This window comes from Vitis vinifera, chromosome 3, assembly GCF_030704535.1.
Source record: "Vitis vinifera cultivar Pinot Noir 40024 chromosome 3, ASM3070453v1".
NCBI lineage: Eukaryota > Viridiplantae > Streptophyta > Magnoliopsida > Vitales > Vitaceae > Vitis > Vitis vinifera.
Genome location: NC_081807.1, coordinates 2,900,518 through 2,915,942, shown reverse-complemented (window position 1 = coordinate 2,915,942; position 15,425 = coordinate 2,900,518). Strand labels below are relative to the sequence as shown.

The 15,425-nt window shown below is 34.7% G+C and overlaps 4 protein-coding genes across 4 annotated transcripts; 1 reads left to right on the top strand and 3 right to left on the bottom strand.

The window, feature by feature from the left end:
* Positions 1-139: 139 nt before the first annotated feature.
* On the bottom strand, positions 140-5,533 carry LOC100250310 (glutamate--tRNA ligase, chloroplastic/mitochondrial). Its single transcript, XM_002283118.3, has 12 exons — positions 4,738-5,533; positions 4,375-4,496; positions 3,513-3,695; positions 2,720-2,838; positions 2,446-2,494; positions 2,210-2,311; positions 1,929-2,031; positions 1,791-1,854; positions 1,305-1,419; positions 1,009-1,109; positions 596-752; positions 140-522 (listed from the first exon to the last, which is right to left on the bottom strand). Exons 1-12 carry the CDS (start codon positions 5,090-5,092, stop codon positions 292-294), a joined length of 1,701 nt encoding a protein of 566 aa, XP_002283154.1. The 5' UTR covers positions 5,093-5,533; the 3' UTR covers positions 140-291.
* On the top strand, positions 5,184-6,595 carry LOC100255649 (pentatricopeptide repeat-containing protein At1g62350). Its single transcript, XM_002279958.4, has 2 exons — positions 5,184-5,591; positions 5,843-6,595. Exons 1-2 carry the CDS (start codon positions 5,184-5,186, stop codon positions 6,251-6,253), a joined length of 819 nt encoding a protein of 272 aa, XP_002279994.2. The 3' UTR covers positions 6,254-6,595.
* A 298-nt stretch (positions 6,596-6,893) lies between these two features.
* On the bottom strand, positions 6,894-9,313 carry LOC100255490 (expansin-A20). The gene is made up of 3 exons (XM_002283109.4): positions 8,037-9,313; positions 7,615-7,933; positions 6,894-7,500 (listed from the first exon to the last, which is right to left on the bottom strand). Exons 1-3 carry the CDS (start codon positions 8,164-8,166, stop codon positions 7,197-7,199), a joined length of 753 nt encoding a protein of 250 aa, XP_002283145.1. The 5' UTR covers positions 8,167-9,313; the 3' UTR covers positions 6,894-7,196.
* Positions 9,314-9,722: 409 nt separating this feature from the next.
* Positions 9,723-12,627, bottom strand: LOC104877901 (uncharacterized). The gene is made up of 2 exons (XM_010647339.3): positions 12,083-12,627; positions 9,723-10,133 (listed from the first exon to the last, which is right to left on the bottom strand). Exons 1-2 carry the CDS (start codon positions 12,622-12,624, stop codon positions 9,878-9,880), a joined length of 798 nt encoding a protein of 265 aa, XP_010645641.2. The 5' UTR covers positions 12,625-12,627; the 3' UTR covers positions 9,723-9,877.
* Between the last annotated feature and the right edge of the window lie 2,798 nt (positions 12,628-15,425).

Sequence of the window (15,425 nt, the reverse complement as noted above, 5' to 3'; positions counted from 1 at the left end):
ACAGAGTTTGGCACGACAAGAATCCTCCAACTGCCTGACTTTCTCAGTTTTATTGTTATATTTTGCGTAATTTGTAATTTTGTGGTTTGTTTTCACTCATATTATCAAGAAGTTGATGAGCTGACCATAACTCATGTCATGTAGTAAAGAGTCTAAAGATGTATCTTTATTTGCATTCAAATTCAGGAACTATCACACATGGGAGTTTGGACTTGATGAATTCAAATTTTTTTTCTCTCTCTCAAATGGGAAAAGGACGAGACAAGAAGGAAAGGCCAAAACTGTGAAATGTCAGTTAATTGCTGGAGCAGCAGACTCCAGAGGAGGCTGATCCTTGTTTAATGCTTCCCATTCAACTTCTCTCAGCATTTTGAACCTATCTTCCAGTGTCACAAACCCAACCTGAGGAGCAACAACTCCACAGGTCCCAGCTCTGTGGAGTAAAAGCACACTAGCCCCCATGTCTGGGCCATGGAGTTTTCCGGTTAGCAAAACTCGAAGAGGCATGAAAAGCGATTTCCCCTGCAATGAGGATGGGAATCAGCATGACATTTTAGTTGATTAAGAAGATCGTGCATATTCAATTGAAACCCACCTTGCGTTTCAGTGATTTGCCAAAGCTCTTCACCCACTTCTGCCAGCCAGCAGGGCCTTCCTCAAGGGCTTGGAGAAGTTCGCCGCTGTCATAGGCGGCTAACAAGCTGGATGAAACTTCAGACAGCTTATCTTCCAAGACAGGTTTGCCTTCAGGACTGCAGATGGAAGATATGGTTATATATATCCCACATTACAGAGATTCAAGCATAACCGGCGTAAAGATAAACCCCAAAATAAAGCAAAACATATCTTGCCCCTTACTGTTTCAGAAAATTATTTCCAAGAAACAGGATTCCCACAAAAAATTTTGTAGCTTGTATTGCAAAAAACGTAAGAAATCAGAAAGTCAGGTGGAACCTCTCAATGTTGAGAAAGAGTTTCAGAAATATAAGTGCAAGTTTTAGGAGTCACCTGGTTAAGGTAGCATATAAAGGATAAGAAAGCAAGTTAGAGAGGGCCTTGTCTGAATCTGTTATCAAATCAATCCCGTCCTTGAGCAGCGCAACAGCCTCCTGTTCATACAGGTTTACTTTGCAAGTATTATCATCATATTTGTCAAGCCTTGCATATAGAATTTGTAAGGGGGTGGGGGAAGGCTTCAAGGACATTCTCAAATTGCCAAGGGAACTGCAATCAAGACTGGTCAAAACCCTTTTTGGAGCTTGCCAAAACATTCTAGAAGGTTCCAGATAAATGTGGAGTCTTACCTCTATGAAAGGCCCATCTGACTGAGTGAGAATACCAGTGTTTTTCCAGCGCTCACCAATGAGCTTGGTCAACTCTTCTGATGGGAGTGACCTTAAGTGCTGACCATTCATCCACCTTAGCTCATACGAACACAAAAAAGGGAAAGTGTTAAGAAACTATTAAACATAGCAATGTCGTGTGGAACATAAAAACAGTAGAATATCAAAATGAATCAGTATACTTCTTTTAACAGTTCAACACAAAAAATGAAAATGGCAATCAGCCCAACTCAATTTTTGTCACAGGACATAATCCAGAAGTAAATCATGGAAATGAAAAATGGAACCTTAGAAATATCAGAAAAAATCTTGCAAAAACATCAACATGCAAAAGTAGATGAAACATAATGTGATTGCAGAAAACTTGATCAATCTCCAACTCTCCCTGCAGAGTGCTTGACAAAATAACAATTGTAAAGGTTCTATCAGCTAGCTGACCATAATTACCTTAACTTGGTGGAATCAAAGATGGCACCACCTTTGTTAACACGATCAATTGAGAACTTTTCAACTGTGAACCACATGAAAATCATAAATACATATTGATATCCATCAGCATAAGCATGCAAAAAGAGAATGACCTACCAAGGTGCTTTAGGGTGAAGAATTCATTTTCAGTGCCATCACCCCAACCTAGCAGTGCAAGGTAGTTCACCATTGCCTGAGGCAGGAACCCCATCTCCTTGAACTGTTAGAACATATATATTAGAAGTTGATACTTCTATCCTTTCTTTAGAAGAACCCTTATCAACAAGAAAAAGAAAAAAGAAAGAGAACATATGGATCAAGAAATCAGAGGAAGAAACGAAAATTTTTACCCCAATTTTTACCAACGAAACAAACAGAATATAACAATCATTAACTACCTGACCCACTGAAGTTGCACCATGTCGTTTTGATAGTTTACTCCGATCAGGTGCAAGGATTAGGGAAACATGTGCAAACGAAGGCATGGCAAATCCAAGAGCCTGTGATTAAACAACATATATAAACTCCAGGATAAGCATGTGCAAAGTTCAGGAATTTAGAGAACATGAAAGCCGTGTGCCCATAATGAGCATGTGGTGAGTGATCAAAAAATGCAAGTTATGGCAAAAGTTACCTTATACAACAATGCTTGCCTGAGAGTGTTTGGTAAATGTTCTTCTGCTCTGAAATTAAGTGTTAAATAGATAAAAATGACATGATACAGATCATGAGCTACAATTAAAAAGAAAAAGAAAAAAAAAAAAAAAAAAAAAAGAATGGTAGTAGATTGGTAGGATATCTTTTTTTTTTTATAAGTGAGCACAAATATATTAAAGGAGTAGATTGGTAGGATATCTGGACTGACAAACAGGAAATTCCCACACATATTGAAGAGAGTAAACGCTTACCTAATAACATGAGAAATAGCCATGGTGGCATCATCAACTGTGACACAAAAATTGTAAACTGGTTGTCCGTTACTCCTCATGATCACAAAATCTCCAAGTGTATCCAAGTTCCATCTAACCTTCATGACACTATCAAATAAAATCAACAGCCTTTACAAATTAAGAATAGTTAGATGTGAAAAGAGGATACACTTGTAATGGATGATTTGTTTTCAGTTGGTGACTGGTTACTAATGATAAACACCAGATCTCTTAAATACAGTTCCCAGAGAAGGAAGATACATGCCTATGACACACTCATCCCATTCTATTCCCCACAATCCCTCAAAAAGATCAAATAAACATCAGTAGCACCATAGAACAATGCCCCAAGTCATTATGCTTTCAGGCCATGTATTTCATGAATATAACTTGCCATAAAATCTTGTAAGGCATCCTTTGGGATTATGAAAACATGATAATAATAATAATAATAAAAGAGGTTTTCAAGTTCTTAGAGTAGGTGAAGTAAAGGGAGCAGAATACATCTAATATCAGCAAATGAGATTTTCATCACATGTCCCCCAAGCAACATAGGCTAAATGATCTTTTAGTCGAATCCTAGCATTCAGTTTCACATAAATCACAACAAAAACAGCCACAAATTCTCAACAACAGTCACAGACAGACCAATTAACAACCTTATCACTGAGGATGCAAAAACTTACTATTAAAAGTAAAATGTTGTTAGTTGCACAAGACCTCATGCAACAAAAAAAAAAAGAAAAAAAAAACAAGAACAGAACTTACTTACTTCGCCACGGATAAGGTCATCAATTTTCAAACTTCCCTCTTTTGGCACACGAAATCTGTATGTATAAGGAGTTCCCCTTTCTAGCTCTTCTTGTACTTCTTCAGCTGTCGCACTGGCCCACTTTCCTGTGTATACTGGAGGCAGTTGCTTTAGCTTTGCAATCTCCTTCATCTTTTCTAATTCCTGGAAAGGATTATAACATAGGCATTCTTAAATACAAGGCATATCCACACCAATGCAAGTGAAATAAGATTAAAGAAAAAGAACTAAAACAAAAAATAAAAAGAGAAGATAGAATTAATGAACTGTGAAAAGAGTAATCATAAAATCAAATAATTGAGTAGATGAGCAATTGTGGTCAAGGCAAAAGATGGGCAAACCCCGAACCAAATAACAAGGTTCACAGTGATCACACGGTCCACAAGGTGGGATCACCCTTGAAACAAGTTCATTATCCAAGAATGCAAGACTATGTTTCATAGGCAAGACACCATGCTCCCACCATGTCCATCCGTGGCATAACAGTATGTCATCATATAGGTTAATTGGTATACCATGATATGGATATAAACTCCAATACCCTACAAATCCGAATACAAACAGAGATAGCAACACAAATAGCACTATAAAAGAACACTAAACTACAACTACAGGTACTCATCTACCAAAAGCTAGAAGTTTTTAGTTCCAAGTTTAGGGACATCTCCTTAAGCTAACTCTAAGCAACAAACTTTGAATTCAGAAATCATAAGAATTTTTGTTCAGTTTACACCTCAGGATGATTAAACGCTCAGCTCTCCTTGTAATTCAGGTCGGTTAAGAGTTACTAAAAGAATGAGTTCTAAAGTTTGAACATATTTACCTCATTCGAACAGAAACACTGATAAACATGACCAGATTCTAAAAGCTTCTCTGCATATTGCTTGTACAAAGAATTCCTTTCAGACTGCCTATAAGGACCATAGTCTCCACCAACACCAGGACCTGCAAGCAAATTCATCAAATAAGGAAATCATCAGCATTATTTCATGGGTACCTCGTGCCCCTTTATTCAATCACATCCCACTCAAAGGAGACCAATTGGGACTAGAAATGTGGAAAATCAACAGTTGATTAAATCTTAGCCACTGAATAAGATTCAGACAAATTTATGATAATGTCAAGAAAAGGGGAGAAAAATTCAGAGCGAAATTAAAGATTTTGAAATGCATATCAAGAGAATTACCTTCATCCCAGTGGAGACCGAGCCAGGACAGATCCTGCAACAGAGCTTCCTCTGATTGCTTAGTAGACCTCTCCAGGTCAGTATCTTCAATCCTAAGAACAAACTTCCCACCTTTGGACCTGGCGAACAAGTAATTGAAGAGGGCAGTCCTCGCGCCACCAACATGGAGGTTTCCAGTGGGAGAAGGAGCGAAACGAACGCGAACCTCCCCTTCGAGCTTCTTCGGAGGCGCTTCAGTCGAACAAGACACTGAAAAACTCCTCCGGAACAGAGAGGACGAGCGGCGGAGAATCGGCGGAGCCACCTCCGGAATCACCCTAATCTTCATCCACGGCGACCCTACCAAACTCGCCATTTTCGCTCCAGTACACGAACCTTTCCCAGATAACGAGTCTTCTGTTCTACTTGCCTTCTAAGCAAGATTTGTTTTTTCCTTTTTAACCCAAATGATATTGACCCGACCCGGCCCAACGTGTCGAGTAATAGCGGAGACAGAGTGGACTCGCCACTGCAACTCAGCGGAAATGAGTCATTGTACGCTCTGGAGCTCTCCATCCAGAACCAGAACCCTAGAATTGAAGGGAAATGGAGGATATAGGACTGTAGAGAGGGTGAAGAGAGGGATTTTCACTATAAATATGAGAGACAGAAGTCAGAATCGGAAGCCATTGCAGAGAGGGAGGAATCTGAGCATCGAAGCGATTCAGGCAGTGCAGGCACTGAAGCGCGCTAAGAGAGATGAGTCGTCGCTGGAGAGAGTGTTTGAGTCGAAGGTCCGGCGTTTGTTGAAGCTTGATATGATCGCCGTTCTTAAGCAACTTCTGAACCAGAACGAATGCCTTCTGGCCCTAAAGGTATGCAACCAACCAACTCCATCAATTTCTTCCGATTTTCTCCTCAAATTATTCAATTCTCTTATGATTAAATTCGATCCTAAAGCTACTCTGATTTCTTTCTTTGTTACTTTACATCCAAATTCATGGTATAGGATCAACAGAGTTCTCATTAGAGCTCTTGTATCTGTTTGCATTGAAAAAATTCAACTTTTTCATCTGTATGATGAAATCTAAGAAATTTTCCTGACTAGCATCATTCCCTGAACTAGGTTTTTGATGATGTTCGGAAGGAGTATTGGTATAAGCCTCAAGTTTCACTCTATGCCGAAATGATTAGGGTGCTGGGTAGCAATGGGTTGTTTGAACAGGTTCACCTTCTCCTCTCTTACTTGAAAAAGGAAACTGGTCTAGAGCTTGAAACTGAGGGCTTTAATGCTCTGTTGAGGACTTTGATTGATTTCGACATGACTGGGCCTGCAATGGAGTGTTTTCAGTTGATGAAAACATCTGGATGTGAACCCAATAAGTCCTCCTTCAGAATACTGATAAAGGGTTTAGAATCAAAGGGAGAATTGGATATTTCAGCCACTGTAAAGCTGGATGCTCAAAAATATTTTGGTGAATCACTGGAGTTTCTAGAGGAGGAGGAAGACATGACAGTGGGCTACAACTATAACTGACTGCGGGAGAAGAGAACAAATGGGATTGTCTGGAAACATATATTAGGTAATGTTTGCTTGTCTTGATTCTCTTGAAGGGCAATCTGAGGGGTTTTCAGCAGAGTGATCATCATCATACAGCATATGCCCAGATACATATAGGGTTTTTTCGGGTTTTCTAACACTGCTACGACCTCATCTTTTAGCAAACATCTTACATTCAACCCTAGCATTAATGCTGACTGGATGAGTCTTCATTCTTCCATGTGTGCATATCTAATACATGATGTAATGGGGCTGTTTGTTGTATAAATTCATTGCAATAATACAATTATGCTACCAATTCTCTGTGGTTACTTTTCATTTGATGATGGTTCTAGACCTTCTGGCTGTTTGCTCTGTGCCTTTCTGGAATCATTCCATCTCAGTGGGTAGCTAGAAAGTTTCAGGTGATGTTCCCTTTAAGGGAAGGGTAAAAATTCTATGCCTTAAAGCCTTACAAGATGTTGTGGATATGGAAGTGATGGGAGAATAAATGATTAAGTTTGGTTCTTAGAAAACCACCTAAGTGTATTGAATTGGCAAGAAAACTATTGAATCAACCATGTCTGAAGGCCATCTAACTTGTAAAGCATTGCTAAAGCTAGAACATAGCAGAAGATTTGAGGGTAAGGTAGATTTAGCTTACTTTTTAATGATTACACATTCCATTATGATACATGTTTTCTTCGAAGTATATCAAAAGGAGACAAAATTGGGACCTCATATTCCTAGTTCTTCAGCTTTCTTCTCCACTTTCCGTCACTTTTGACCTTGAATGAGTGGGTGAGCATGCCTTTAAGGTTTAGAGCTTCAGCCGTGATGAACTCATGATTAACAATTGTAAGCTTCAAGCTGCTGCCCAAATTTCAGAAACTATGCTTGGAAGAGCCCTTTCTTTTTGTTTCTGTCCCCTGCCCAAGTTCTAGAACTGTTTCCCTTCAAATGTCTGACCAAATCTCCAATTTCCTGAAGCAACATTGTAGGAGGTGAGTGTTTTTCCACTGCTGGTTGTCACCTCAAAAGATAGAGGTTGTCCTTCAAGGTTAATATTGCATTGCCAGATTTGTCCCCAGTTCCTTGCCATGGGTATCCACCCTGTTCTTGATCCCTTCACTTTCACTGCCACAACTTCTCCATCCAACCCAACATTGGTGATTAACACTTGATAGTAGTGGGAATTCCCACTCACTGTAAATCTCATTCCTCCATTTCTGTGACACTTAACCCTACACAAAGTAATAAAAATATGTAGGTTAGGAAAGAATTCAATGGAAAAGAACTTTTCAACTAAATTGCATTGAATCTTTGAATCTCAGTTATTGTTACAATTGTTTTGTTACCTCCTGTACTGAACTGGAACTATATCAGCATGTAACCCTGCAATTTCAGCAAAGGCGGCTTCGGACATCTCAAAATGTTCTTGGGGGAAATTGCACCAGCCACCATAATCAGTTGGAAGCCCAAAATTTGGTGGACAAAAGTCTGTGGCAGTGAGGATAACAGATGGGCTCCCCTGGAGACACCACAAGATGTGATCAACACATCTCAATTCAAAGCAGCCCCCACAGGTACTGCCTCTATTGAACAACATGGTACTGAGTCCAGCACTGTACTTTCCATAGCTGGTCTTGTGAAGGTCCCCATAACCACAAGCACCTTCTGCAATAGTAAACAGAAAGAAACTCTTGAAAACTTTTAACCCCAGTTGAGTTAGAGAAATGTAGAGAGAGAGGAGGAAGATAGGAGGAGGCAGAAGAAGTACCAGTTATGATTGAAGCATCTGTTTCTTTGGAGTATGTTGCAGTGGCAGACTTCCATTGCTCAACCTGGGCATTGGTTGTGCATGCACGCACTAGAAACAAGCAAACAACCATGGCTTGAAGGGCACCCATTTGAGATAGAAAAAAGCCTCTGAGAAGCCTATTTTGAGTTGAGCCTGAGGAGGCGCCTTTTCTTCCCTCTTTGTTTTTCCTTTTCTTATGGGGATTGTAGAATGTAGATAGCTTCTGAAGACTAAAGAAGACCCTCCTTTTCTTTACCAAATGGCCTCAATCTCCGGCTACATGAGAACTCCATTGGAAAAAGAAAATTAATTTTGGCAAAAGTTGACTCCACAATCCTCAGTTCACATTAACACAGAGTTAGAGAGAGAGAGAGAGAGGGAGAGATGAAGGCTATGTTGGTCCACCAGATAGACAGAAGGGGGGTGCTTTGTTCTTTTGTTTTTTTGTTTTCATTTGGCTCCATTTTTGAGAGCAGGGCTGGCTTTGAGAGTTGGGACTTTTTGTTTTTGTACTTGTGGTGGTGGCAGACAGAGAATGAAGAGAGCGGAAAGCCTTGGTATTAGAATCCAAAGTATTAAAACTGTTTGTTTGGAAGGCTCTTCTTTTGAGAAAGTCCAAAGACGGGATTGGGATAAGACCCCGGCCGTCTACAAATCAAATTTTGGCGCTGGAAAGTCTGGGTTCTGATTACAGACTTTGTCCTAATTATCAGATGCAGATGCCCCCATCATACTTCTCATGGAAAATGCTAGGCTATCGATTTGGTCTCATATTAGGGTAAAATTTGAATCAATGAAATAAGATCAAAATGTAAAGGAACGAGACCTAAATAATTATAAGATTATTTACTAGATACAAAATAATGAATCTATTTTTAAATGCGTGGCATTTCGTGACTGGCCAACATTGTTCCATATGATATCGAAAAGTGTCTTTTCAGTGCTGCATTCTAACCCTAATATAAAATTTTGAGTTGTGAATGGAGTTCATACCTTATTCCCCTTTTTTTTTTTAAATCTTCAGTTTACAAGTGGTTTCACTTGTTGAAGTAAGATTTGATGAGGACATTCTTTATATGGTCAAGCAATTTATGCTTTGGAGGGAAGCTGAATATGGAAGGACTGTGAATCGGGCCGCTCAACCCGTCTAAGTTGTTGACCGGCGTCAGGCCCAGCCCAAAAGAAGCCCAAGCTCCCAACCAAACTCAGCTTATGATCCTTGCGTTGGATTGGGGTGGGATTGGGCTCCCCATGCTCCTTGTCGAACGCTGAAAATAGCATTTGAAGGTCAAGCATAATTTTCCAATCGGAAGAAAAATAAGGTTTTGTTTGGTTTGGAAAAGGTTTTATAGTTCTCATTTTGGAAAAGCAAAATGAAAATTGTAAAAAGTAAAATAAAAATTTAAGAAATATTTTTAAATTTTTGAAAAATATTAGAAGATTCACTTAACAATAAAATCAGTATTAAAAAATATAATTTACAGTGTTTTCTAAAAAAATATTTGATAAATCATTTTCTTAATACAAAAACTCCATAGAAAAGGAAACAGCTGATGAGAAGTAAATTTAGGGAATTATGTTTTTTCTTCTTTTTTTTTTTCTTTTACTTTTTTTCAATGTATTCAGGTGAAATATAAAACGTTAAACAGAGAGAATTTGAGAATTCCCCAAAAAAAAAAAAAAAAAAAAAAAAAAAAGGAAAGGAAATGATGGATATGGAAATCCAACAGAATATTTTTGTATGGTGGGGGGTTTACGTCTATATCTCTTTTTTTTTCTTTTTTTTCTTTTTCTGTTTATGGTGTGAACCATAAAAACCACTATGAAACAATGATGTCATTTAATCGAACAATGGCAGTGAGGGAGACATTGCTGTCACCCTCGTTACGGATCACCTTTGACTTGCGCTTGAGACTGTTGCCGCTGCTGCTACTGTTGTTGGGGCTCTTGCTCACATTGTACGTATTGTATGTCCCTTGTTCCAATGTTCCGTCTCTGTAAACAAATACGCTGTCCTCCTCCTCCATCCTTCTCCACTTCTTATTTTTGTCATAAATCCGATGGAGCGGCATCCCCCTGCCAATAATTCAAATCCATAATTATCAACTACTTGTAAATCTATTCTTATTATTTTTCTCTCTTACAAATCAACACATTCAAGTTATGTTTGGTTTTTAAAAAATTGGAGAAAAAATGTGGAAGAAAGAAGTTGTAAAAAGTTTAAGAAAAGAAAAAATAAAATAAAATAAAAGTTAAATTTAAAATTAATAAATTATTTTTATACATTTTTTTATCTCATTTCATTTATTTTCCTTCATCAATTTAAAGATAAAATAAATTTAAAATATATGAATTTCTAATTAATTATAATTATATATGATTTTTTTTAGTGTCTTTTATAATGAATTCAAAAATGAAAAAACTATGAGTTGGTTGATGTTTTTGAAATATGTTTTGGAAAAATAGTTTTTAAGAATTGTGTTTGGGAACTGAATTCTAAAAAGCAGTTTTTGTTTTCAAGAAAAAAAAACATGTTTGGTTAAGTTAATAAAAAAGTTTTTTAAAATAAATAAAACAAAAAATATTTTTGAAAGTTATTTTTTAATTAATAAAGACATTCTTTGGTTAATTTGATATTATAAATATATAAATAATTTTTATATGCATAATTCATTTAAATTTAAAAAAAAATTCCATTTTGAAATTTTTACACTAATTATAATTTTTTTAAACAAATGATGACTTTGTAACCATATGTAAATATATTAATTTCAATAATATAAGGAAGAAGAAAGAGTTTGCGGGTGGGGGTGTGGTGGTTGCGTGGAACTTACCTTTATGAAAACATAAAAAGCAACTAAAAAAACACAAAATAAATAAATAAAACACGAAAAATAATCTATTATTTGAATAATGAAAAAATAATAAAAACATCTTTTTATTATTATAAAAAAAAATGGTTTTTAAAAATACAGAAAACACAAAAAATAAAAACACACCCGTTCCCCAAACAAATTTTTTGTGTTTTTTGTTTTTCAAGAATTGAAAAACAGAAACCAAACAGTCTAAAATAAATTCATTATTTTAGAACCAACAAAACATAGCCTAAAATAAATTCATTAAAACTAATATTTACATTAAAGCTATATTTAATCTATTCCTCTCATTCTCTGTCATCTACCACTAAATGATCATAAATTAATATTAATACTTGTCTATTTTTCTCAATATTATGTTTGATTTTATGAAATAACAAGGAAAATGATTTTTTTTTTTTTCATATTTGGTTTTATTATAAAAAAAAAATCATCAAATATAATTAAAATTAATTACAAATTTACCTATTTTTAAATTATTTAATTATAAATAAATAAATAAAATAATATAAAAATATTTAATGACTTTAAATTATTTTTTCTTTTTTCTTTTTTTTCACTATTTTATTTTCTGACAAATTTCCTCAAAATTTTCAAGAACAAACATACTCTTAATTGACATAAATTTCGTAATTGTATCTTTAATAACTTGACTATGCATGAGAAAAATAGTAATGGCATAAGTTCACACCAGTAAGAGAACTAAATACAGAAAGAAAAAAAAAGGTCAATAAGTCAACTTATACTTCTAAGAAAAATGAGCCAAACAGGTCCTATTTCCATGACATTGACTTGTCATTTTTTTCTATTTATAATTCTAATAAGAAAAAAAGATAAAATTAAATAAACAATTAAGAGCAGGTGGCAAATTTAAATAATTCTGACTCGTATTTTGCAATTTATTATATAAAAAATTAATTTATTTAAAAAAATAGAAAAAAAAAAGTCATCGGTACAGAAACTGTTCACAGAGAATCACTGACACGGAAAGACAGAGAGGGAAATGCTTTTGAGCGCCAAGAACACAAACAGAACAAATCGCGGAAAGGAAAACGAACTGAGTATATACAGAAACATAGAAAATGGAAAATAGCAATAGAATAATGAAATCAGGAAGACAGAGAGAGAGAGAGAGAGAGAGGAGCGTACCGAATGTGGAAGAGATCAGAAGTGTTGCTCATCTCGAGGTAGAAGTTAACGGCATCGATGAACGCGCGGTAAGTGCAGATGTGGAGGCCGTCGATCCTAGGGTACGGGAGCCTTGGCCGCGGCGGCAGCGGCAGCGGAGTCTCCGCCGGTAAAAGGTAGCGGCATCCGCCGGCGACGTACACGTACTCCTTCCAAGCAGGTGAGCCGGCGTGAGGAAGCGCCACGAAGCCGAGCGTGTCCATGATCGGAACAAGCTCGTCGTGAGTGATGATCGGCTTGAAGGTTCTCGTGAACCAGAGCGCAAGCTTCCTCATACATTCTCTCATACACTCTTCCATTTCGCCTCTTCCTTTTCCTTTTTCCTCTGGTTTCTTGGAAGAACGACCGATGGAAATGAATTTAATATATATATATACAGAAGGGATTGCATTTGTGGTCTGGTCAGGGAGGAGCTTCAAAGTCGGGATTCGCTGTGGATCCTGGTTTCTTGAATTGACACTGGAGTTTTCCAAATTTACAGGTATGCCAACGTTGGATGACATAGGACGTTATGCCCCTTCTGGAAACTCGTAAATGCCCATTCGACTCTCATTCAATTAATATTATTTTTTCATTTTTTTTTATATTTATATAACAACAAAATAACCAAATTTACAGGTATGCCAACGTTGGATGACATGGTACGTTATGCCCCTTCTGGAAACTCAAATTCTGGTCTCTCATTCAATTAATATTTTTTTTTTTCATTTTTTTTATATTTATATAACAACAAAATAATAAATTAATTTATTTAAGGAAAATGCTGAATAGTTGTGTTAAGTTCTTCCACCTCGTACATGTTGGTTCCTCGTACATGTTTTTATATTGTTTTAATATTTTTTTAATATGATTTTGTTGTTGTTTTTTAAAAATAATTTTTTAAAATAAAATGAAATAGAAAATAATTCTTTTTAAAATAATAATTATTTTCATCGATTTTTTAAAATAAGAAAAAAATATAGATTTATTTAGTCATGTTTATAAAAAAAATAATTTTAAGAAAATATAGCAATGATAATATGCATTATTTAAAAATATATTTAATATTGAAATAATAATTATTTTTTATTTAAAAATATTTATAAGTTTATGTTTTGTTTATATTTAATTAATTATTTAGTATAATAAGATTTTAAAATTTTATTAAATTTTTTTATTTTAAATAACTAATTTATTTAAATTTAAGAATAAAATAATTAAAATTAATTTATTTACTATAATCTTTATTTTTTTTCATTTTATATATATATGGCCTACAAGGACAAAACGGACCTAAGTGAAGCCCACCCTTTTCACACGTGAGGGACCAGGGGACAAAACCCAGGCCCCATCGTCGTTCTTCCTTTCTAACAATCTCCCGTTTGACCAGCTGCCCATGCGTGAAAGGCGCCCCGCCGGCCATGAAACTACCTGATAAAATCAAAATCCAATCAAAAACAGTATAAATCTAAAAATCTGCGATAAAATCGCCGAATTCGACAGAAATCGAGGGCCCATATTAAAAACAAAATAAAAATGATGGGCTACTTGGGGAAGGTTTAATTTGACGTGTTCAAAATGCCCCTCTTCTTCTATTTCCCTCTACCCATTTTTACCTAGTTCCCTCGATCTTTCACCTATTATCCAAAAATAAATAATATTATCTCAAATAATTACAAAAAAACACAAGATATCTGCCAGTGAATAAGAGTCTGAATTGTTTTTTTCAAAACAGATTTCAGAAAAAAAATGTTTAATAAAAAAAATTATTTAAAGATGAAATAAAGTGTTTTCAATTAATATATTTTAATTGTTTTTTATTATTTTTACTTTGAGGATTGTTTTAAGAAATAATTATAAAATATAAAATATAAAAAATTATTTTTAAAATATTAAAAATAGATTAAAAACGTTTTAAGTCTTCAAATAAATTTTTTTCTATAAAAATTACATAACAATTTCAAAAACTGTTCTTAATAATTATTTTAAAAAATAATTACCAAATAAATCCTAATAGTCATTTTCTTCCATTTTTTTGGCTTGGTTTTAACTCCAAACCCTTCCAACGTAGTTGCATGCTCTCTCGATTTTCTTTATAACTTTCATTACTCATCTTTCGTGTTTGTCTATATTTTACACTTGTTTGATCATTTTTTTCTATCTTGATTGATGAGTGTTCAATCATTTGCATTCTTTATATTATTTGATCTCATATTTTAGCTCAAAACAAACCTTAACTCACAAACTAAAGTGCTAGCACTTATTCAAGGTAAATCGGATGGATTTATCATTTAAATCATATAATTTACCTGTCATTTTTAACCCGTATGTTTTATAGGCATGCATTTTATATAATTGATTGATGCTAAACTATAAGTACTAAATTATGTTTTCGTTCGAGCACATAATCTATGCATCAATTATTGGAGAATAAGGTTCTTAGAATTTAGAAAGAGTGATAGAGCCACATTTGAGCGAGAAAGAAAAACAATTCATTTATAAGGAAATATAAGAAAAGAGACATTTCGGTTAGATAAAGATTTGTTAGTCCAAGGGTTCTCTTAAACATGCTTTGATAATAATGAAATAAAGTTAAGTATGCTGATATATTTAAATCAAGTGACGTTTTTTAGGTTAAGTAAGTATGTTCATCAAAGATTCAATTATCATGAATAAATGAATCATTAAAGATTCAATGTCTAAAAATCTATGTAAAATGAATTTTATGGGTGCACTTAGGATAAAATAATTTTCATGCATTTTCAAATGGTTTTCATTCATCCTTTAAAGCTCAAAAATGACCTTTTTATCTTTGAAATTGATGAATTTGCATTTTACTTCAAAATCTTACACTTAATTCTTTCAAAAAATGTGTTATAAAAGTTTTTAAATAAAGTGCTCAAGTTATTGGAAGAATAAAACCGAAATCAGAAGCCTTTTTAGCTGTTTTTTTTGCTTAATTGATTAAAGATGTCCTAAACCGTTTGAATTGATTAGGCTTTCCCAATCAAGAATCGATCAAGCTTGTACAAAAAATTTTCTCTTCTAGTAATTGGTGCAAATTTTTTATTAAATATAAAATAAGTTCTTGTATAAGTAGAAATAAATTCCTTAGAAGAAGTATTATGTTTATGACTTTCATAGAAAGTTTCCCATAATCTTTTTGAACAAAATTATCCTAATAAATGCAAAAACTGTTATTGATCTTAAAATAATATTTATGGTATATTAGAAGTCAATGAAAATACGTCGTGAGTTTGAGTGAGCGTGAATACTCCTATCTTTGGACCAAAAATAAGGATATTTTTTTGCAAATTTTTCAAAA